The sequence below is a fragment of the Symphalangus syndactylus genome, chromosome 4 (assembly GCF_028878055.3).
Source record: "Symphalangus syndactylus isolate Jambi chromosome 4, NHGRI_mSymSyn1-v2.1_pri, whole genome shotgun sequence".
Lineage (NCBI taxonomy): Eukaryota > Metazoa > Chordata > Mammalia > Primates > Hylobatidae > Symphalangus > Symphalangus syndactylus.
In genome coordinates, this window is record NC_072426.2 from 67,897,847 (window position 1) to 67,920,316 (window position 22,470).

Genomic DNA, 22,470 nt, shown 5'->3' on the forward strand with positions numbered 1-22,470 from the left:
TATCTTTAAAGAGTAAGGTAAGGAACACAAACATATACTCAAAAATCAATGTAAAAGAAGGAATAAGTTAGAAGGTATGAAAACAAAGAGAGGGCCAGTAACTCTATCCTGAGCTGATTAGTGAAGACCTCAGATGGTGTTCCTATTAGGCAGAACAGAAACAGGACAAACTGTATTCCAGGTGAGACAAACAGATAATTGGAAAAGCAAAGACACACAAATTTACAGCTGTGTCTGCAACACTTCAAGAAGCTGGGCATGGCAGAAATACGAGAGTTGAAGAGACCACATCAATGAGCCTTTTATGCCATGCTATGGTATCTGAACTATAGGAAGCAAAAATCCATTTCCAGACTTTAAAGCAAGATTAGGCTACTGTGAAGACTCAGACTTCAGAGGTCTGAGCAGTAGCCTGGTGAATGAATGGCTTACAGACAACCAAAAGAACATGAAATTTGGAAGGAGACTCCCAAACTAGCTGTTTATACCCAGCTCAAGGACAGTTCCAAAGCCACTTTTTATTTAAAAAAAAAAAAAAAAAAAAAAAAAAAAAAAAAGATAGTTTTTATTCTAAGTGAAATGAGAACACTCCGTTGTCATATTTTAGGACACAACAAAGAAATGGTTTCACCCACACTTTGTGATCAACAGGGAGGGATTGAAGGTTTGCTTCCTTAACCCCACAAATATAGATTATTTGAGGCAGATTGTAGGCTTAGGTGATTCATTTCTCCAAAAAGCATATTGAACAGAAGCAGGATTGCCAGCTGTTTACCCTAAAAGCAAAGAACAGAGTCTCCAATTTCCAAAAGATACTGCCTTTCCTTTGATTCAGGGCATCTCACGTCAGTCTGCCATCTGATGGTTCAGGAAGACCGATGCTTATTTCTGCTACGCATATTGCTCTGACTCAGGAGCTATGTAATTCCAGCACCTAGCAGATACAAGAAGCAGAGAAGAAGCCAAAGGATACCAGCTACTCCCCTAGCACAACACAATTAGCCTCAGCAATGAAACCAAATCAAAGGAAAATAAGCTATAATTTAGAACTTCAGGTTTTTGCAAACTGATCTCCAGGTACTTTCCTCATTGCAGAAATCATACCCTACATTCTAATCACCCTGAAAAAACCATGCATGTCTTTCTCTAATGCCATTACCTCAGACTGGAATGCATCTATACTCCATATCAACATGATAAATGAACAGGCTTCCTTTAAGACCCAATTCAACTGTTATTCCTTCAAGCCATGCTGTAAAACCAGCTCATTCAATCTTCATTCTACCCTCCCAATCCTTGCCCCGAGGGTATCTGCTTGCACTGCAGAAGCTAAAAAGCTAAAATCAACATTGTCCAGTTGTTCTCACCACCGGGCTTCTGGATACAATTTCTGATCTATCAACAAAATACTTTCATGGGATTTGGAAACTGAAAGTGAAGTGGAGATCTCTTATTACCACTTTACATTTCCTATTGGCAAAGTAAGTCAAGAAATAAGTTTTTTTTTTCCAAATTGATGCTCCAGTGTCCATTCTCCAACTGTTTGGATGTTTACAGGCAACCCCACTGGAAACAACGGCTGGACTCCAAGTTCAATGCCCAGTCACCAGGTTTGTGGGTGTCAAGAGGCAGTTGAGGCAGCAACAATGGCAGCAGCTTTCTAAGCCATGGCCTGAAACCCTTGCATAAGGTTCTTAAACTCAGCAATTCCTGTGGCACCATCAGTGGTTATAGCTTCCCCAGCAGATCAGTTTTTGAGTTCTGGAACTTATTTGTGGAGAGCAAATTTATATTTAAGATAGTCAGAATGGTTGCTATCTCCTGGTCCTTGACTCGTATACACTAAACAAGTTAACACCTTACAGGGGAAGAAGTACACCAAGAAGGAAAGAAAATGAGTAATATCAGTGAAAGAGGCTAACAAACTGGTACTTGCCAGTTAGACCTTAGATAAATGAGAAAAACAATGAATCAGACTAGAATCAGTATTCTAAAATTCCCTTTGACTATAAAAAGTTTTAAGTTCCTGAATCCACAAGTTGTCACACGTAAGAAATCATCATTTGTCCAACATGCATGTAATTGCAAGTTTTATCTCAATTGATTATCTTTTTTTCTTGAATATTGGCCATGTTTTCATGGTTCTTCCTAAGTATGGTAATTTTAGATTACATTTTATATGTGGTAAATGATATCTTACAGAAACTCTAGATTCTGCTACAGTCCTTTAAAAACTGTTTTGATTTTCAAGGGCAGAAAAAATGAAAAGATAAAGAAGTAGAAAAGAAAAAACAAACAAAAAATGTTTACAGTAGGCCGGGCACAGTGGCTCACGCCTGTAATCCCAGCACTTTTGGAGGCAGAAGGTGGTGGATCGCTTGAGGCCAGGAATTCGACACGAGCCTGGGCAACATGGTGAAACCCCATCTCTACAAAAAACACAAAAAATTAGCCAGGTGTGGTGGTGCATGCCTATAGTCCCAGCTACTTGGGAGGCTGAGGTGGGAGGAGGAGGCTTCACCTGAGCCTAGGAAGACAAGGCTGCAGTGAACCATAATCACACCACTGCATTCCAGCTTGGGCGACAAGAGTGAGACCCGGCCTCAAAAAAAAAAAGTTTATACTAAACTTAGCTTGACTTAAACGGCAGACTTTCTCCTCCAAGATGGGCAGCAGCTGAAATCTTTGTTCAGTTCTTTTATCCTTGGCTGAGTTGCATGCAGTTTGCTCCACACACAGCTCAGCCTGTAATACGGGCAAAGTTTTAATGCAAAATTTGGGGCTCTTTCCCTTCAGTCTCTCTTTCCACTCACTTTCCAGCTGTTGCGGTCACCATGAACTCTGCCCTCTGGGTCACAAGCTATATGCAGTTTCCTAACTGAGTTTTAGCTGTCTAGCATGGTGCAAAACTAGCTACAAAAATAGCAAACCCAGCCGGGCATTGTGGCTCACGTCTCTAATCCCAGCACTCTGGGAGGCCAAGGTGGATGGATCACTTGAGGTCAGGAGTTCGAGGCCAGCCTGGCCAAAATGATGAAACCTCGCCTCTATTAAAAATACAAAAATCAGCTGGGCGTGGTGGTGCATGCCTGTAGTCCCAGCTACTTAGGAGGCTGGGGCAGAAGAACTGCTTGAACCCAGGGGGCGGAGGTTGCAGTGAGCTGAGATCACACCACTGCACTCCCGCCTGGGCGTCACGAGACTCTGTTAAAAAAAACACAAAAAAATAGCAAACCAACCAGGGCTGTTTCATTTTTAAAAGTGTATAATAACAATCTCTTCTCTGTAGTTTGTCTGCTATTAGTTGTTCTTCAGGTACTCTTTGTTTTTTATATTTTGTTCAGAGTTTAAGTTATCTGTAAGAAGATTGATTTGATAGGAACTATTCTGTTATTACCACAAGAAGAATGTTTGGTTGGTTTACTCCTGGAACAGAAACTAAATTCATAGCATTGCCCCTATTCTCTATCCTAAAAATAAATAATATTCTGACCCCATAAGGGTGATGGTTCAAGTTTCATTCTTTGTTCACTCAGGGATGGGATGGTGGGTTGGTGTGTGTGCATGTGTTAAAAGAACGTAACTGGGTCCCAGCACTTTGGGAAGCTGAGGCAGGTAGATCACCTGAGGTCAGGAGTTCAAGATCAGCCTGTCCAACATGATGAGACCCCATTTCTGCAAAAAATACAAAAAATTAGCCGGGTGTGGTGGCACGTGCCTGTAATCTCAGCTACTCGGGAGGCTGAGGCAGGAGAATCGCTTGAACTCAGGAGGCAGAGGTTGCAGTGAGCTGAGATCACGCCACTGCACTCCAGCCTGAGTGACAAAATGAGACCCCGTCTCAAAAAAAAAAAAAGGTAACTGGGAGATGAAACGGTCTGGGTTATTCTAACTATGGATTTCACAGATTAATAAATTGTTTTTAAAAGATTCCAGAAGAAAGGGGGAGGGGACAGGGAGGGGAGGCAGACAGACAAAGAAAAGGAGTAGCGGAGAAGGGGGAAAGGTAATAAAGGAGGGGGAGAGAGACAGACACAGAAAGAGAAGTACAAAGTATTGCTGCCAATTTTATTGGCCAATAAGGACATTTAAAAAAACAACTGGCCGGGCACGGTGGCTCACGCCTATAATCCCAGCACTTTGAGAGGCCGAGGCAGGCAGATCACCTGAGGTCAGGAGTTTGAGACTAGCCTGGCCAACATGGCGAAACCTCATCTCTACCAAAAATACAAAAATTAGCTGAGCATGGTGGCGGGCATCTTTAATCCTAGCTACCTGGGAGGCTGAGGAACGAGAATCACTTGAACCTGGGAGGCGGAGGTTGCAGTGAGCCGAGATCGTGCCACTGCACTCCAGCCTGGGCGACAGAGTGAGACTTGTCTCAAAAACAAAAAACAAAAAAAAAAAACTAGCCCTCACAGTAATCCCTACACTTTGGGGCACCAAGATAGAAGGATCACTTGAACCCAAGAGTTTGAGACCACCCTGGGAAACACAGTGAGACCCCATCTCTAAAAGAAGATGAAAAAATCAGCCAAGCATGGTGGCATGCACCTGTAGTCCTAGCTACTCGGGAGGCTGGGTGGGCGGATCCCTTGAGCCAGGGAGTTTGAGGATACAGTGAGCTAGGATCACACCATTGCACACCAGTCTAAGCAATAGAGTGAGACCCTATGTCCAAATAAATAAATAAAAAAATAAAAATAAAACAAAAATATTACTATAAACTTTCATTTTCACGTAAAAAAGGGGGGAAATCTTAGAATCAATATAAGCCTTACCCAACAACAGTTCATTAACTTATAATACATATGAACACTAATTAATCTTACTTTTCTTTCTGCATAAACCAAAAACTGTGAGAAAACAGCACTAGCCCTGATAAAACTCTAGACACTGAAGCCTGGTGGAGCTTGCCTGGTGGAGCTCCCTGGATGGTGAACGCACTGATGAGCTAGGAGGGTAGCATGCCCTGATTCCACAAGAAGAGGGCATGGAAGCTCTGTGTTTGGAAACTCCCAGACCTTGCCCTGTGTGTCTCTTCATTTGGCTGGTCCTGATCTGTATCTGTTAAATAAAATCGTAATCATATGGGTAGTGTTTCCCTGAAATCTTTGAATCATTCCAGTAAATTATCATCCCTGAGAGGGGCTGTGGGAAACTCCCCAGATTTGTAGCTAGTTGGCCATAAGTATGGGTAGAATGGGGGCCCTACTTGCCACTAGCACCTGAAATGAAGGCAGACTTGTGGAACTGAGCCCTTCCCTTGTGTGGTCTGCACTAACTACGTGTGATTAGTGTCAGAACAGTACTGCAGTACCCCACTGGTGTCAGAATACCAAACCCCTAACAGAACTTCTTCCATCATATCTTACGCAAGCTAACCCTATATGCTGGGGATATAGTAGGAATGAAGCCATAAACATGTACAACTTGTATCATCATGCAATCTGCACCAGCCCCACTCTTCAAAATTTCTGGCTCCTTAAGGAATTTCAGCAAATCCACCTCCAGAAAAATTATCTTAAAAAAAAAAAATGTTACTTACTATAAATAGAGAAAACGGTGTTAAATCCCAAGAACACTTTTTAAATTTTTTGAAGTAAATGTTTGTATAACACATCAGGGATCGGCAAACTTTTTCTGGACACAATCAGAGAGTACATCTTTAAGACTTTGCAGGCCATATGGTTTCTGTCATAACGACTCAACTTTGCCATGTGTCAGCAAAAGCAGCCGTAACAATATGTAAACAAAGGAACACAGATATGTTCCAATAAACCTTTATTTATAAAAATGGAGGGGGAAGGACTAGATTTGGCTCATGGATCACAGTTTACAGACTGCTGCACTAGATTATTTATTCAATAAACATGAAGTATGTAACTCTTCTGATGGCATGAAGGTCTGGTTACCACACCAGTAACTAATAGTCTGGGAGAGTTTAGTACACCTGTTCTTTAAAAAAAAAAAAAAAAATTAACTGATACAAATTATATTTTAGCCAAAATGTGTTTCCTTGGCAGGAAATGTTACAGGAAGGAAAAAAGGAAGGGGGTAGGGAAAGAAAGAAAAAGGGGAAGAGGGAGAAGGGAAGAAGGAGAAGGAAAGAAAATACAAAGGAAGAAAACCTAATGCTATCAGAAATCACTGGTATATTTTAGAGTATCTTTTATTTAATTTCAAAAATTTCAGATATCTAAAATATATTAAAATTCATAAATTCCTGCAATTAACATGAAGTAACTTACTATAAGTAAGGTTATAAGTAAGCTCATAGTAGTACCAGGCCCTCTGCTAGGTGCTATTAAGAATCCCTGTAGAATAATTTTGAAACAAATGTTTATCAATATAATAATTAAGAAAATTTTATTTTAGATAATATTGAAATAAAGTTTAGTGCCAAGATAAGGCTTCGTCCCTCTAGCCCCCAAATAAGAATGTATGTGTTCTGTAGCATATATTTACATTCAGAGAAGAATCTATATTCTATATTAGTGTAATCTCTACTATAGCTTGTTCCTCTATAAATTTACCGTGTTAATAACCATAATTAAAGCAAGCATGCTTAATTAATTTGAAATAATAAAAGGTGTCTTCCTTCCAAAGACGGGGAGTTAGGAAATTTGCTCTAAATCATTTTACTATTGGTCCTCAATATTTACAACAGGAAAATTAGCAACTGTTTTGGTTAGATATCAGTCTTAAAACAACAAAGCTGAAGATAAAAAATACTATTTCATAATAGGACTTTGGCAGGAAACTTGAGAAATTTTTCGTGTTTTCCTTATGATGTTAAGAATATTATACAATTTTATAACATCCTTTTAAAATTCCAATTTTAATCTATTTCATGAAGAACCAATCTCTGACAAGGATTTGTATAAATTTATGCAAAGATTTGTATAAATTTTTTAGCAGAAATTTATCCTCTTAACAGTTCTTGTGGCCAGAAACCTGAACAAAATCTTACAGGATCAAATCCAAGAGTGAGCAGGGACAGGCTCCCTGAGAAGGCTCAGGAAGGGGTGTTCACTTGCCTCTTCCAGATTCTAGTGACTACCAGCATTCCTTGACTTGTCACCACATCATTCTAATCTCTGCTCCTGTTTCCACACCACCTGCTGCTCTTCTATGTCAAATCTTCCTCTGCCTCCCTCTTATCAGGACATCTGTGATTACGTTTATGGCCCACTGCACAATCCAGGATAATCTTCCCATCTTAAGATCTTTAATTTATACTTGCAAAAAGTCCCTTCTGCCAGAAAGTAACATCCACATTCCCAGGGATTAGGGATATCTTTTGGGGGCATTACTCAACACAGCATAGCATGGTTCATCTTAGAAATACTAGATGTGCACACAAACCCACCAGAATACTGAATAGTACCATTAACATACTTTTCTCACAGTAAATCAGCCACATCAAGTGAGTGCTAATGAATGCTCCTAGCCATTGGGCAAGGACTGAACATGTCATGCTTTTCTGATTTTGAATGGCAAACGACACTTATCAATCTACATTGTATCTTTCTGTCCATATTGAAGGTTCTGGTGAAAGTTTATATCCATAATAGCTGGAAAAAAGTATAAAAGTGATAGTGGCCTGTAATCCCAGCACTTTGGGAGGCCGAGGCGGGCGGATCACGAGGTCAGGAGATCGAGACCATCCTGGCTAACACGGTGAAACCCCGTCTCTACTAAAAAATACAAAAAAATTAGCCGGGCGAGGTGGCGGGCGCCTGTAGTCCCAGCTACGAGGGAGGCTGAGGCAGGAGAATGGCGTGAACCCCGGGGGACGGAGCCTGCAGTGAGCCGAGATCGCGCCACTGCACTCCAGCCTGGGTGAAAGAGCGAGACTCCTTCTCAAAAAAAAAGTGATAGTGCTAATGACAACATAAGAGGGCTGTATTAGTTTGCTAGGATTGCCATAACAAAGTACCACAGGTGAGTGGCTAGGAAATTTACTTTCTCACAACTCAGGAAGCTACAAGTCCAAGATCAACATGTTACCAGGACTGAATTCTTCTCAGGGCCTTTCTCCTTGACTTATAGATGGCCATCTTCTCTTTGCATCTTCACCCTCTTCTTTCAAGAATACCAGTCATATTGGACTAGGGCCTACTCTGTAACCTCATTTTAACTTAATTACCTCTTCAAAGACCCCATCTCCAAATATAGTCACACTCTGAGGGACTGGGAGTTACGACTTCAAAATATAAATTTGTTGGGGGGGGACGGGGAACATACAACTCAGCCAGTAAGTGCCAAAGAAGAGTAGCCTGCTTGATGTTAAAATTCATGAAATGGCCAGATGCGGTGGCTCATGCCTGTAATCTCAGCACTTTGGGAGGCTGAGGCAGGTGGATCACTTGAGGTCAGGGATTCAAGACTAGCCTGGTCAACATGGTGAAACCCTGTCTCTACTAAAAATACAAAAATGACCTAGGTGTGGTGGTGCACACCTGTAATCCCAGCTACTTGGGAGGCTGAGGCAGGAGAATCACTTGAATCCAGGAGGTGGAGGTTGCAATGGGCCGAGATCACGACACTGCACTCCAGCCTGGGCCACAGAGCAAGATTCCATCCCCCCAAAAAAAATCATGAAACACCTTTAAGAAACTGGCTGAGGAAATCTAAGATAAATACCAACAATCCATTAGGAATCTGAAGAAGCCTCTTCATAATGGGGATAATGGCATCAAAAATATCACCAAGTAGTCAGTAAGGACGAAATAAAAAATGTATGACGGACAGCCAAAAGAAACTACAGGTGGGGATGTATTATCAAATTGGGTGATTCTTTTAAAATGGGAGCATGATGGCCTGCATATAAGATTCGCAATACATATCTATAGGGACTAAACTGTAATAACCACATAAAGCAATAGTTCTCTGACTGATCTAAAGACTCCTGAAGTCCTCAAGATACTGTCTTTCTAACTACATATTTTTGTGAAGCAAAATTTCTTCACATACTTCAACCCAAACAACAAATCACAACAGAGTGAAGAAGCAGACATGAGAACCCAGTGATTGTCTACTAAACATTTTAAAGACATTTTCAGAAATGTAAAACAATGCCACTCTTCTCATAAATTTATTTGTTTTGGATAACAGTTTTTTTCATTAAAATATTATTTGTACTAACAGTGGATTTCTTTTATTGTTAAATGAGTTAAATACTTTTTAAATTTGTTTGAATATCTGATATGATAAATACTGGAAGATCTACCCAATGAATCCAAAGCCCATGTGGATCCTCAATAATTTAAGATGTAAAAGGATCCTAACAAAACATTTGAGAAACCAGAGCACTGACTCAGTTAGCGTTTCCATTCTAGGTACCCACCCTACCTTCCCAGTGCCCACAGTAACTAGGTTTTTGCCTATATAAAACTAAACAGTCCCCTAAAAGATGCAGTTACTTTGAAGGTTTGTTATATAAGGTTTTGTGAGCCCACTGTAGAAATAGACTGGATGGGGCAATTAATCCAGTTCCTAAATTTTGAAGATTCTGATTATAAATTGGAGGCATTGTAGCACAGAAGAGAAAATCAGTGGATCATCTATGAGTCAAGATGCCCATCTTTTGATTTCTAATGTTATACTAGCTACCTACAACTTCAGGCAAATCATTTATTTTTTTGGGCATCAGTGTCATGAACTATAAAATCAGAGAATAAACCAAATGATCTAATGTCCCTTCCAGTTCTAAGTTCCATGATTTGAGGGAAGCCCAAAATTGCCAATGGAAAAAAGAAATCATAATGGACATTGCTAAGCACTCTACAAAGCAAATACTTTAATTGTGAAAAAGTTGGTGATGTGAAAGAATTTAACAGCTGCATACTTTCTCCTGATATTACTTCCTATATTTTCCAGGAAAAGTGACTGGCACCTTTAGATGACTACTGTGTCATAAGAAATATCACTATAAGAATCTTTTAAAAACTTACAAAATAAGAAGTGAATATTGGTTACAGAAAGGACTTCTCAGTAATTACTTTACCAAAGAAAGCTACTAATATTTGATAACAATCTAAGACGGGAAAAATGGGGGATAAAATTGTTAAAGTAGAAAACTTTATAAATCTAAAACATGTCAACACACAAACAGAAAGTTAAAAGCTCCACACTGAAAGGAAAGGGACTCTTTCCTGAAATAATTAAAGATTTAGTTTATCCAAGTCCTAATAGAATTGGAGATGAATTTTCTTTTTTAGTTTAAAAATTTTTTGAAACTGAAAACTCAAACAAGCTCTGAATTCTAAATTTTGAGATTATGTCCTAATTGGCACATAATCTATGCTGTATTAAGAGATTATAAAGCAGAATTTTAACTAAAAACACACCACTCAACAGGCAAAGTATGACAGACGTAAATCCCTCATAAAGCTGAGATTTTAAAAAAAAATTTCTTTCACTACAATGCATTTACTTAAGCAATTTTTAAAAAAAGCAATTTGGAAGAGCAAGGAAATATTCTTTTTACTTCCCCAATTAAGAATGCCCCCCAAAAAGCCTGTTTTTAAGTAAATTTAGCCAATTAGATTTCAGCTGCATTTAAGAGTTCCAAGTAATTCAATGTAATTAACAGAATTACAAAAGCTTCATTTACCTAGTCACCTTAATTTTTTTATGATTCAGTAAGTCAACTGATAGTACTAACAGCTTTATTTTTAAATCTACTGAAATAACTACATCTGTATGAATTAAGACATCTTCCAAAGAATGAGAATTGAATTCAGTAAGCTCAGCAGAACACAGAGAATATTCATAATTAAAGAAGAAAAATAATTTGAAAATGTTTTGTTACTGAAGAAACAAAATATAGGCAGTTGTTTTGCACAGTTCTGATATGCATGAATTTCAGTTACCATATTTTAGTTAACACCAGTCCTCCAACTACACAATTTAAATTTCAGTTACATTCAGATGCAGTGGTTCACACCTGTAGTGCCAGCACTTTGGAAGGCCAAGGTGGGAAGATCACTTGAAGCAAGGAATTTAAGACCAGCCTGGGCAACATAGCAAGATCCCATCTCTACCTCACCACCCAAAAAAATTAGCTGGGTATGGTAGTGTGCACCTGTGGTCCCAGCTACTCAGGAGGCTGAGGCGGGAGGATCACTTGAGCCCAGGAGTTCAAAGCTGCAGTGAACTATGACTGTGCCACTGCACTCCAGCCTGAGCAACAGAACAGGATTCTGTCTCATAAAAATATAAAAATAAATAAATTTCAGTTACCACAAGAACTATAAATAATCACACAAAGTAGAAACTTTGCTGCTAGGTCTGAAGTCCACATAAGTAACAGATGAGCATCATTACTGGTTACCAATCGTGTCTTTGTTTCAAAGTTTATTGGTGAATGGTCTCTGCACATCTGATATTAAGTTCATCCACAGACCACAAAGTACATAGTTGTGCTGCTTCCTTGTCCCCTAAATGATAAGCCACTGTGACATTTTACAAAACTGGATATCAAAGAGAGAACTGGCCAACAAAGATGAAACTGCAGCAAAGACATGAAAAGTGATCATGCTAGAGGTGAAATTCGAATTGAATGTAAATGGGATTAAAACAGAAATAATGCATAGAGGAATGCTGACATTGCTGCCATTCAGACTACAGATATGCAGCCAGAAGAATATCATGAAGGCAAATGTATTAACATAAATGAATAAAGTGGCTGAGAAGGGAAGAAGATACTACAGATAAAATGATACCCATAAAAACTTTACGTTAAAGAAACTCTAGAAGATATTTCACAACATTTAAAATCCAAAGGATAAAATGTTGAGAGGAGCTGATCCACACAGAGAAAGGAGAATGACAATTTGCCAAGGCACAGAAAAAAATGTGTGCTTCGTAACAACTTATACAGTGAGAAGGTGGCAAGCACTATTCAAACTACTTTTTTAACAAAGAAATAAAACCCTTTAATTCTCAATACCTCGAATGTTTTATATTACAGTATACTAAACATTAGCATAACTTTTTTTTCATTTCTCTATTCATTTATAACAAAAAGAGAGATTTTAATGTTTTGACAAAAAATTTTACAGATCACAGAACAACCATAATTTTACCCATTGACTAGTAAGATTGTTTTGTATACCTTGAGCATGCATCACCATTTTTTATAATCTCCAATAACCATGCAAAATAATGACTGCCCATACATAAAATGTACAGTAATCCTCTGGTTACACTCCATGCATAAGAATCAACTAAAAACTAGGTTCTATTATATTTTTCCTAAGTAATTTTGCAAAGACTTGTGTGTGTGTGTGTGTGTGTGTGTGTGTGTGTGTGAAGGAGTCTTATTCTGTCGCCGAGGCTGAGGTACACTGGCGGGATCTCAGCTCACTGCAACTTCTGCCTCCCGAGTTGAGGTGATTTTCCTGCCTTAGCCTCCGGAGTAGGTGGGATTACAGGTGCCTGCTAGCACACCTGGCTAATTTTTGTATTTTTAGTAGAGACGGGGTTTCACCATGTTGGCCAGGCTGGTCTCAAACTCCTGACCTCAAGTGATCCACTCACCTCGGCCTCCCAAAGTGTTGGGATTACAGGCCACCATGTCCGGCCAAGAGATTTATTTTAATTCAGTAAACACTGCAAACCAATCATTTGCCAGACATTGTGCAAGTCCTCAAGATCCAGCATGAATCACTCTATACTAGATTCTGTTCTACAAAAAAAATTATTTTAGCAAAGTCCCAATCTATATCAATTTTGTCCTAAAATCTAAAAAGGCAATAGGATACCACCAAACATGAAAATAAGCCGGGCACAATGGCACATGTCCGTAGTCCCAGCTACTCAAGAAGCTGAGGTGGGAGGATCACTTGTGGATGGAGAGTTAGTGCTCAACAGGTACACTGTTTCAGTTTGGAAAAAGGAAAGAAGTTTTGGAGATGAATGGTGGTGATAATTACAAAACAATGTGAAGGTATTTAATGCCACTGTACACTTAAAAATGGTTGAATGATCAATTTTATCTTATGCATATTCTGCCACAATAATAAACAGGGAGAAAAAGCAAAAATCTCTTTTAGATATACAAAGGCTGAAAAAACTCATCACCAGCAGAATAGAGCAACACTTCATGCTAAAGTATTCCAAGGGAATAAAAACCACCAAAACTCTAGGCTATAAAACAGTTCCCGGCTGGGCGCAGTGGCTCATGTCTGTAATCCCAGCACTTTGGGAGGCCAAGGCAGGCAGATCACTTGAGGTCAAGAGTTTGAGACCAGCCTGGCCAGCATGGTGAAATCCCATCCCTACTAAAACTACAAAAAAATAGCCGGGCATGGTGGCGTATGCCCGTAGTCCCAGCTACCCGGGAGGCTGAGGCAGGAGAATGGCTTGAACCCAGGAGGCAGAGGCTGCAGTGAGCCAAGATAGCACCACTGCACTCCAGCTTGGGAGACAGAGCAAGACTCCATCTCAAAAAAAAAAAAAAAATTACCAACAAATTTGAAAGGACTCAAATCATATAATGTATATTTTCTGATCAGCAATAATAACTATGGGTAAATATAAAGGAATTACTTTCCTCATATTAAATCTCATTCAAAGCTGGTTGCTTTTCAAAACAAAAATAACGGCTAGGCACAGTGGCTTGTCTGTAATCCCAGCACTTTAGGAGGCCGAGGTAGGCAGATCACTTGAGGTCAGGAGTTTGAAACCAACCTGGCCAACATGGTGAAACCCCATCTCTACTAAAAATACAAAAATTAGCCAGCATGCACCTGTAATCCTAGCTACTCAGTAGGCTCAGACATAAGAATCACTTGAAACTGGGAAGGCGGGGTGGGGGAAGGCGGGGGCAAAGGTTGCAGTGAGGCAAGATCACGCCACTGCACTCCAGCCTGGGCAACAAATCGAGACCCCGTCTCAGGAAAAAAAAAAAAAAAAAAAGAGCAAAGCATTGTGGGGTTTAAAACATACACAAAAAGAAAATGCGTGACACAAGCCAGGCGCGGCGACTTACACCTGTAATCCCAGTACTTTGGGAGACCGAGGTGGGTGGATCACGAGGTCAGGGGTTCAAGATCAGCCTGGCCAAGATGGTGAAACCCTGTCTCTACTAAAAATACAAAAATTAGCCAGGTGTGGTGGTGGGCACCCGTAATTCCAGCTGCTCACTCGGGAGGCTGAGGCAGAGAATTGCTTGCACGTGGGAGGCAGAGGTTGCAGTGAGCTGAGATTGTGCCACTGTACTCAGCCTGGGTGACAGAGCAAGACTCCGTCTCAATAAAAGAAAAAAGAAAGTGCATGACACCAACAGCCCTAAGACAGGAGAGAAGTGGAATCAACTATTACAAAGTCTTAAACATACTCCTGAAGTAATAGCATAGTCTACCTTCAAGTGATATTAAAAAGTTTAAAGATGTTTACCAGAAGCCCTAAGGCAAACATGAATGAAATAATAAAAGAGAGAAGCAGAACAAAGTGTTACAGCAAATCAGCACCCCCCCAAAAAAATCACTCCAATAACACACAAGGAGGCAGAAAAAGAGGATAAAAGGAAAGCTGGAATGGTTGTATTCATATCAGACAAAGCAGATTTCTGAAGAATACTACCCAAGATAAAAAGTCTTTACAAAGATAAAGGGTCCATTCATCAAGTAGACCTACCAAGCCAAAGCATTTGTGTACCTAATATCACTTCAAAATACACCAAACAGAAAAAAGACTAAAATGCAAAGAAAAACAGACATTCAGAATCATAGCTGGAGATTTCAATTTACCTTCCTTAATAATTGATAAAACAATTAGATAGAATCAGTAAAGATACAGAAGAATTGAATATTATCAACCAACTTGACTTAATGAGATTTATAGACATTCCACCTGACCAGAGAAAAATACACATTCTTCTCAAATGCACACAAAACATTTACCAAGACAGAGCATATTCTGGGATATATAACAATTCTTAATAAATATGAAAGGACTCAAAGCATATAAAGTATTATTCAGAATAGCCAAGACACAGCATCAATCTAGGTGTCTATCAATGGATGAATAGGAAAATATTGGGGGGATATACATATATATTTATTTAAACGGACTACAATTCCTATTATTCAGCCTTGAAAAAAAAAATTCTGTTATTTGCAACATGACACAACAGATGAACCTGTAGGACCTTAGGGTAAGTGAAATAAGCTGGGCGCAGACAGAAAAACACTGAATGATCTCCCTTTTTCAGATGTGGAATTTAAAAAGTCAAAGCTCACTGAAGCAGAGAATGGAATGGCGGTTGTCAGAGACTAGGGGGTAAGGGAAATGGGGATCTGTTGCTCAAAGGGTACAAAGTTTCAGCTATGCAGGATGAATAAGTTCTGGAGATCTAATGTACAGCATGATGACTATAGTTAATAATACAGTGTTGTAGACCTGAAATTTGCTAAAAGAGGAGATCTTAAATGCTTTCGCCACACACAAAAAAAGTAGCTGTGTGAGGTGACAGATATGCTAATCAGCTTGATAGTGGTAATCATTTCACAATGTATATGTATATCAAAACATCACATTGTACATCTTAAATATATATGATTTTTATGTCAACTATACCTCAATAAAGCTGCGGGGGAAAGCTACTTAATGAAAAAAAAAAATCAAATGAGGTGTATTTTTCTGACCAGTGAGAAATTAAATTAGAAATCAACAGCAGAAATATCCTTGCAAAACCCCAAAATACTTGCAAACTAAGCAACACATTTCCAATAACCCCTGGGTCAGAAAGAAATAAAAAAGCAAACTTAGAAATTATCTTCAGCTAAATGAAAATGAAAGCATAACATATCTAAATGTATGAGATACAGCTAATGCACTTTTTTTTTTTTGAGATACAGTCTCGCTCTGTCACCCAGGCTGGAGTACAGTGGTGCGATCTCGGCTCACTGCAACCTCCGCCTCCCAGGTTCAAGTGATTCGCCTCAGCCTCCTGAGTGAATAGCTGGGATTACAGGTGCACCCCACCATGCCCAGCTAACTTTTTTGTATTTTTAGTAGAGACAGGGTTTCACCATCTTGGTCAGGCTGGTCTTGAACTCCTGACCTCATGATCCACCCACCTCGGCCTCCCAATAATACACTATTTAGAGGGACATTTACAGACCTAAACACCTATGTTAGAAAAGATTAAGGGTCTCAAGTAAATTAAATGACCTTGGCTTTCACCTTAATAAAGTATAAAATAAGGCCGGGTGTGGTGGCTCACACCTGCGATCCTAGCACTTTGGGAGGCCAAGGCAGGCAGATCACTTGAGCCCAGGAGTTTGAGACCAGCCTGGCCAACATGGTGAAACCCTGCCTCTACTAAAAATACAAAAAAGTTAGCTGGGCATGGTGGGGTGCACCTGTAATCCCAGCTATTCACTCAGAAAGGTAAGGCACAAGAAAGGCTTGAACCTGGAAGATGGAGGTTGCAGTGAGCTGAGATCATGCCACTGCACTCCAGCCTGGGCATCAGAGCAAGCCTCCATCTAAAAAAAAAAAAAAAAAAAAAAAAAAAGTATAAAATAAGAGCAAATCAATCCCAAGGTAAGGAAAAGAAAAAGAAATAATAAAGATCAGAATGGAAATCAATGCAACAGAAAACAAAAAAATAGAAAATCAGGCCAAAGATGTTTTTTAATATCGATAAAGTCGGTAAACTAGCCATAATGATAAGTTTAAAAAAGAAAGATGACACCAATTACCAATATGAAGAATGAGCAATGTGAAATTATTATAGATTCTACACATATTTTTAAAATAAGAGATTAGGCAGGGTGCCATGGCTCAAGCCTGTAATCCCAACACTTTGGGAGGCCAAGGTGGGTGGATCACTTGAGGTCAGGAATTCAAGACCAGCCTGGCCAACATGGCAAAACCTCGTCTCTACTAAAAATATAAAAAATTAGCCAGGCGTGGTGGTGAGCACCTGTAATCCTAGCTACTTGGGATGCTGAGGCAGGAGAATTGCTTGAACCCAGGAGGCGAAGGATGCAGAGAGCCAAGATCATGCCATTGCACTCCAGCCTGGGCAACAGAGCAAGACTCTTGTCTCAAAAAAAAAAAAAAAAAAAAAAAAAAAAATTGGGAGGATTATTATAAATTTTTATGCAAATAAATCTGTCAATTTAGGTGAAATAGCTAAATTCCTAGAAAGACAAAAAGCTCACTCAAGGAAAAACAAATAAACAGAATAGGCTTGTATCCACAAAGGAAATTAAATATGTAGTTAAAATCCTTTTCACCAAGAATACTCCAGGTCCAGATGGAATACTGCCCCTTACAGTCAATAAAACCAGCATTACACTGACACCAAAACCAGACAAAGGCATTACAAGAAAACCACAGCCCAACAGCACTCAAGAGTACAGAAGCAAAAATTCCTAATATGCACACAAACCAATGTAATTCACCATATTAATAGACATATTAATAGACATACATATATACATACACACACATATATATGATCATTTCAACAAATGCAAAGAAGCATTTGATAAAATTCATCACCCATTCCTGGTAAGAACACTCAGCAAACTAAGACTAAGTGGTATAACCACTTTGAAAAACAATTGGTAGGTTCTTCTAAAGTGAAACAGACACCTACCACATGACCTCTCCATTCCGCACAGAGGTATCTACCCAAAAGAAATAAAAGCATATGATCACACAAAGATTTGCATACAAATGTTTTCAAAGGATTTGTAATAGCCAAAACCTAAAAACAACCCAGATTTCCATCAACATGTGAACAGATAAACAAAATGTGTAACAATAGAAACTACTCAGCAATAAAAAAGAGTGAACTACTTTTACATGCAAAAACATGAATGAATCTCAAAATAATTATGCATAGTAAAACATGCCAGACCCAAAAAAAAAAAATAGTAAATACTGTATGATTCCATTTATATAAAAATTTAGAAAATGTAAACTTAATCTCTAGGGACAGAAACCATAAGGACAAGGGACAGGAGGAAGGGATTACGTAGAAGAATGAAGAAATTTGGCAGGGGGAGAGGGGATGGTTCCTTATCTTGAATGTGTTGATGGTCACATGGGTATACATGTGTGTCAAAACTTATAAAAATTCTGTTCTTTATGTACAAATAACTTTATGTCAGAAAAGCTCTTAAGAGTAGGACAGTGGTGACAGTTGTACAATGTGAATGTACTTAATGCTACTGAATTATACACTTAAAAATGGTTAAAATGGTCAATTTTATGTTATGTATACTTTATCATGATAAAAACGGACTAAAAGAAAAACAGCAGGTTTACCAAACTAAAACAGTGTTAATGATTATCACCAGTAAGACGAGTCAGAAATCCATACATGCAGGCTATTTACTTCTTTGGCATATGCTGCAGTTTAATTAAATTGAATTTAAAGCAATTTAAAAGCTGCTACCTGTGAGATATGATTGATGGAAGACTCCATTCTCCGAAGCTGAGAGGCTTGGATATCCAGCAACTGGAGTACATTGTTGGCCAATGCATTTATTTGATAAGCAACACTAGCTAGAGATTGGGTTGTATAGGCTTTGGTCTCTTCTAAAGCTTTTCTCTTGTCTGTAGCCTAAAATAAGAACAAAAACAACAAATACTTATTTAGATTAACATTCATTAAATATATATTCTATAGAAAGGCAAAGTTATATTATTTTAATAGAGAAATTCAATAAAAAAAAAAACTCACTGTACCAATATGATAGTCTCAGGATACTACTGAATTAAGCCATGGCAGAAATCCCTATGTGCCAGCTGGGAACCACTCTCTCCTGAGTAGCTCATCCACTAAAGGGGCCACTAACTGTAGTCACAGTATCAGAGACACACTGCACCAATTGGTTCTCCTTGCCTAGACCCTTTCCATCACCAATTCACTGCATTACATCATAAGGACTTTACTGTCAGCCTCAAGCTCCCAATCCACTTACAATGAAATGGACTAAATCCAATCTGCCTTATATTCCTGTGTCCACTAACCACCATCAGAAATCCAACTTCCTTGTTGTCTATGATGATTCAAGCCTATCATGCCCCACAAAAACTACTGTGAATCTTATGTGCTCCAATTCCTTACCCACCCCTTCTTCCCAAACTCCTACAGATAACTCAGTCAGAAGGCAAGAACTCCTCAAAGAGGAGCAAAGTTAAAAGGTGACAAACTGTATGTGGGTAAGAAGGGGAATCAACAACTTATACCACAAAGAGTAAATATCACTAACATATAATCTAAAAATGAAAAAAAAAAGGCTATGCTAGCTACCTACGACTTCAGGAAAATCATTTATTTCTCCAGGTATCAGTGTCATGAACTCAGAGACTAAACAAAATGGTCTCATGTCCCTTCCAGTTCTACGCAGAAAAAAAAATGGAACAGAGATCTAACAGAAAGCTCACCAAAAGAGCAATGGAACCACTCTTAACCACTGAAAAGATGTCCAACCTCACTCATTATAGGAAAGAAATGCAAGTGCAAACCAATATGAGATACTATTTCTCACTCACTCAAATGACAAATATACAAAAGTCTGATAAGACACTCAGCAAAGCTGTTAGAAAAAACTCTGATGCACTGGTAAGTGATATCCAGCAATATTACACATAGATTTACTTTCTGACCCAGTAAACTCACTTTTAGGAATGTATCTCAAAAAATCACTGTCAAAAATACAAAAAGATATGTACACAGTTATTCACTGCAGCACTATCTATAATAGCAGAAGACTGGAAACAACCCACATTAACTATCAATAAGGGACTGTCTGAATAAGCTATGATATCTCCACACAATAGAGTATTATACTGCCGTAATAAGGACAAGGAATTCAAGGAATATCTCTGTTACTATGACTCCATGATCTCCAGAATATTGCTAAGGTGAAAAAAAAAGTGAGAAAAAATGTGTATAATATGCTACTTCTTAACAGAGGGAAATATGAAAATAAATGCTTATTTTTTTAAAGGAAAAACAAACCTTGACATAAAAAAAAAATCACATACAGGAGGAGAGGTAATAAATAGGATAGAGAAAACGTGGATAGTAGACAGACTCCCTTAAGCATATCTTGTTTCACAGATTTCTCTTTGGAACTACATACAGGCACACTGCAAAGATACTGTGGTTTTGGCTAGAGACAGTGTATATATAAAGGTTATGTTTATATTATGCTGTAGTCTATTAAATGTGCGATAGTACTATGTCTTAAAAAACTAGGTACATGCCTTAATTAAAAATACTTTATTGCTTAAAAAAGAATGCTAACCATCTTCAGAGCCTTCACAGAGTCCTGATATTTGTGTGCTGGTGGAGGGCTTTGCCTCCATGTTGATGGCTGCTGACTGATCAGGGTGGGATTTTTGAAGGTTGGGGTAGCTGGGGCAATTTCTTAAAATAAGACCACAATGAAATTTGCTACATCTATTGACTTTTGTTTTAACAAGATTTCTCTATGGCATACAATATTTGATAGCATTTTATCCTCAGTAGAACTTTTTTCAAAACTGAAATCAAGCCTGGGTATAGTGGCAGCTTGTACCTGTAATCCTGGCCAGTTGGGAGACTGAAGCAGGAGAATTGCTTAAGCCCAAGAGTTTGAGGACAGCCCGGGCAACACAGTGAGACCCTGTCTCTGAAAAAAAAATTTTTTTTTGGCCGGGTGCCGTGGCTCACGCCTGTAATCCCAGCACTTTGGGATGACAAGGCGGGAGGATTACGTGAAGTCAGGAGTTCGAGACCAGCCTGGTCAACATGGTGAAACCCTATTTCTACCAAAAATACAAAAAATAGCTTGGCATGGTGATATGTGCCTGTAATCCCAGCTACTTGGGAGGCTGAGGCAGAAGAATCACTTGAGCCCAGGAGCCATAGGTGGTGGTGAGCTGAGATCATGCCACCGTACTCCAACCTGGGCAACAAGAGCAAAACTCTGTCTCAAAAAAAATAAATAAATAAAATAAAATTTTAATGAGTCAATCCTTTCAAGCCCTACCGATGCTTTATCAACTAAGTTTATGTAATATTCCAAATCCTTTGTTGTCATTTCAACAAGGTTCACAGCGTCTTCAGCAGGAGTAGATTCCATCTCAAGAAATTATTTCCTTTGTTCACCTAAAAGGCACAACTCATCCATTCAAGTTTTCTTGTGAGATTGCAGCCACTTCTTCGGGCTCCAATTCTAATTCTCGTTAGTTCTCTTGCTGTTCCCACCATATCTGCAGTTACTTCCTCCACTGAAGTCTTGAACCCCTCAGCATCATCCATGAGGGTTGGAATCAACTTCCTCCAAAATCCTGTTAATGTTGATATTCTGACCTCCTCCTGTGAATTAATAATGTTCCTAATGGCATCCAGAATGGTGAACCCTTTCCACAAAGTTTTCAATTTACTTTTCCCAAGTTCATCAGAGGAATCACTATCTAAGGCAGCTATAGCCTTACGAAATGTGTTTCTTAAATAGTAAGATTGGAAAGTCAAAATTACTCTATGGGGCTGCAAAATAAGTATGTGTTAGCAGGCATGAAAACAACATTAATCTCCTTATACATCACCATCAGAGCTCTTAGATGACTAGGTGCACTGTCAACGAGCAGTAATATTTTGAATGGAATCTTTTTATCTGAGCAGGTCTCAACAGTTGGCTTAAAAGATTCCATAAACCATGCTGTAAACAGATATGCTGTCATCCAGGCTTGGTTGTTCTGGTTAAAGAGCACAAGCAGAGCAGATTTAGCATAATTCTAAAGGGCCCTAGGATTTTCAGAATGGCAAATGAGCACTGGCTTCAACTTAAAGTCACCAGCTGCAGTAGCCCCTAACAAGAGAGTCAGCCTGTCTTTGAAGGCCAGGCATGGGCTTCTCCTCTCTCCTTGTAAAAGCCCTAGATGGCATCTTCTCCCAATAGAAGACTGTTTCGTATACATGGAAAATGTTATTAAGTGTAGCAACCTTCGATAATCTTAGCTAGATCTTCTGGGTAACTTGCTGCAGCTTCTACATCAGCACTTGCTGCTTTACCTTGCACTTTCACGTTACAGAGATGGCCGCTTTCCTTAAAGCTCATGAACCAGCTGGCTTCCAACTTTTCTTCTATAGCTTTCTCACCTCACCTCTCTCAGCCTTCACAGAACTGAACAGAGTTAGGGCCTTGTTCTGAATTAGGCTTTGGCTTAAGGGAATATTGTGGCTAGTTCGACTTTTCTTTTTTTTTTTGAGACGGAGTCTCACTCTGTTGCTCAGGCTGGAGTGTACTGGCACAATCTTGGCTCACTGCAACTTCCACCTCCCGGGTTCAAGCGATTCTCCTGCCTCAGCCTCCCAAGTAGCTGGGACTACAGGCACGGAGCCACCACGCCCGGCTAATTTTTTGTATTTTTAGTAGAGACAGGATTTCATCATGTTATCCAGGCTGGTCTCAATCTCCTGACCTCATGATCCACCAGCCT

General features: G+C 39.2%; 1 protein-coding gene across 23 annotated transcripts in view; it reads right to left on the reverse strand.

The window, feature by feature from the left end:
- The window catches only part of ABI1 (abl interactor 1), a 118,504-nt gene that overhangs the window by 61,833 nt on the left and 34,201 nt on the right, over positions 1 to 22,470 (reverse strand). For all 23 annotated transcript variants that reach the window (XM_055274948.2, XM_063637321.1, XM_055274943.2 and 20 more), the window contains exon 2: positions 18,431 to 18,598. In XM_055274948.2, the coding sequence (XP_055130923.1) occupies positions 18,431 to 18,598 (168 nt within the window). The remainder of the gene's footprint in view (positions 1 to 18,430; positions 18,599 to 22,470) is intronic.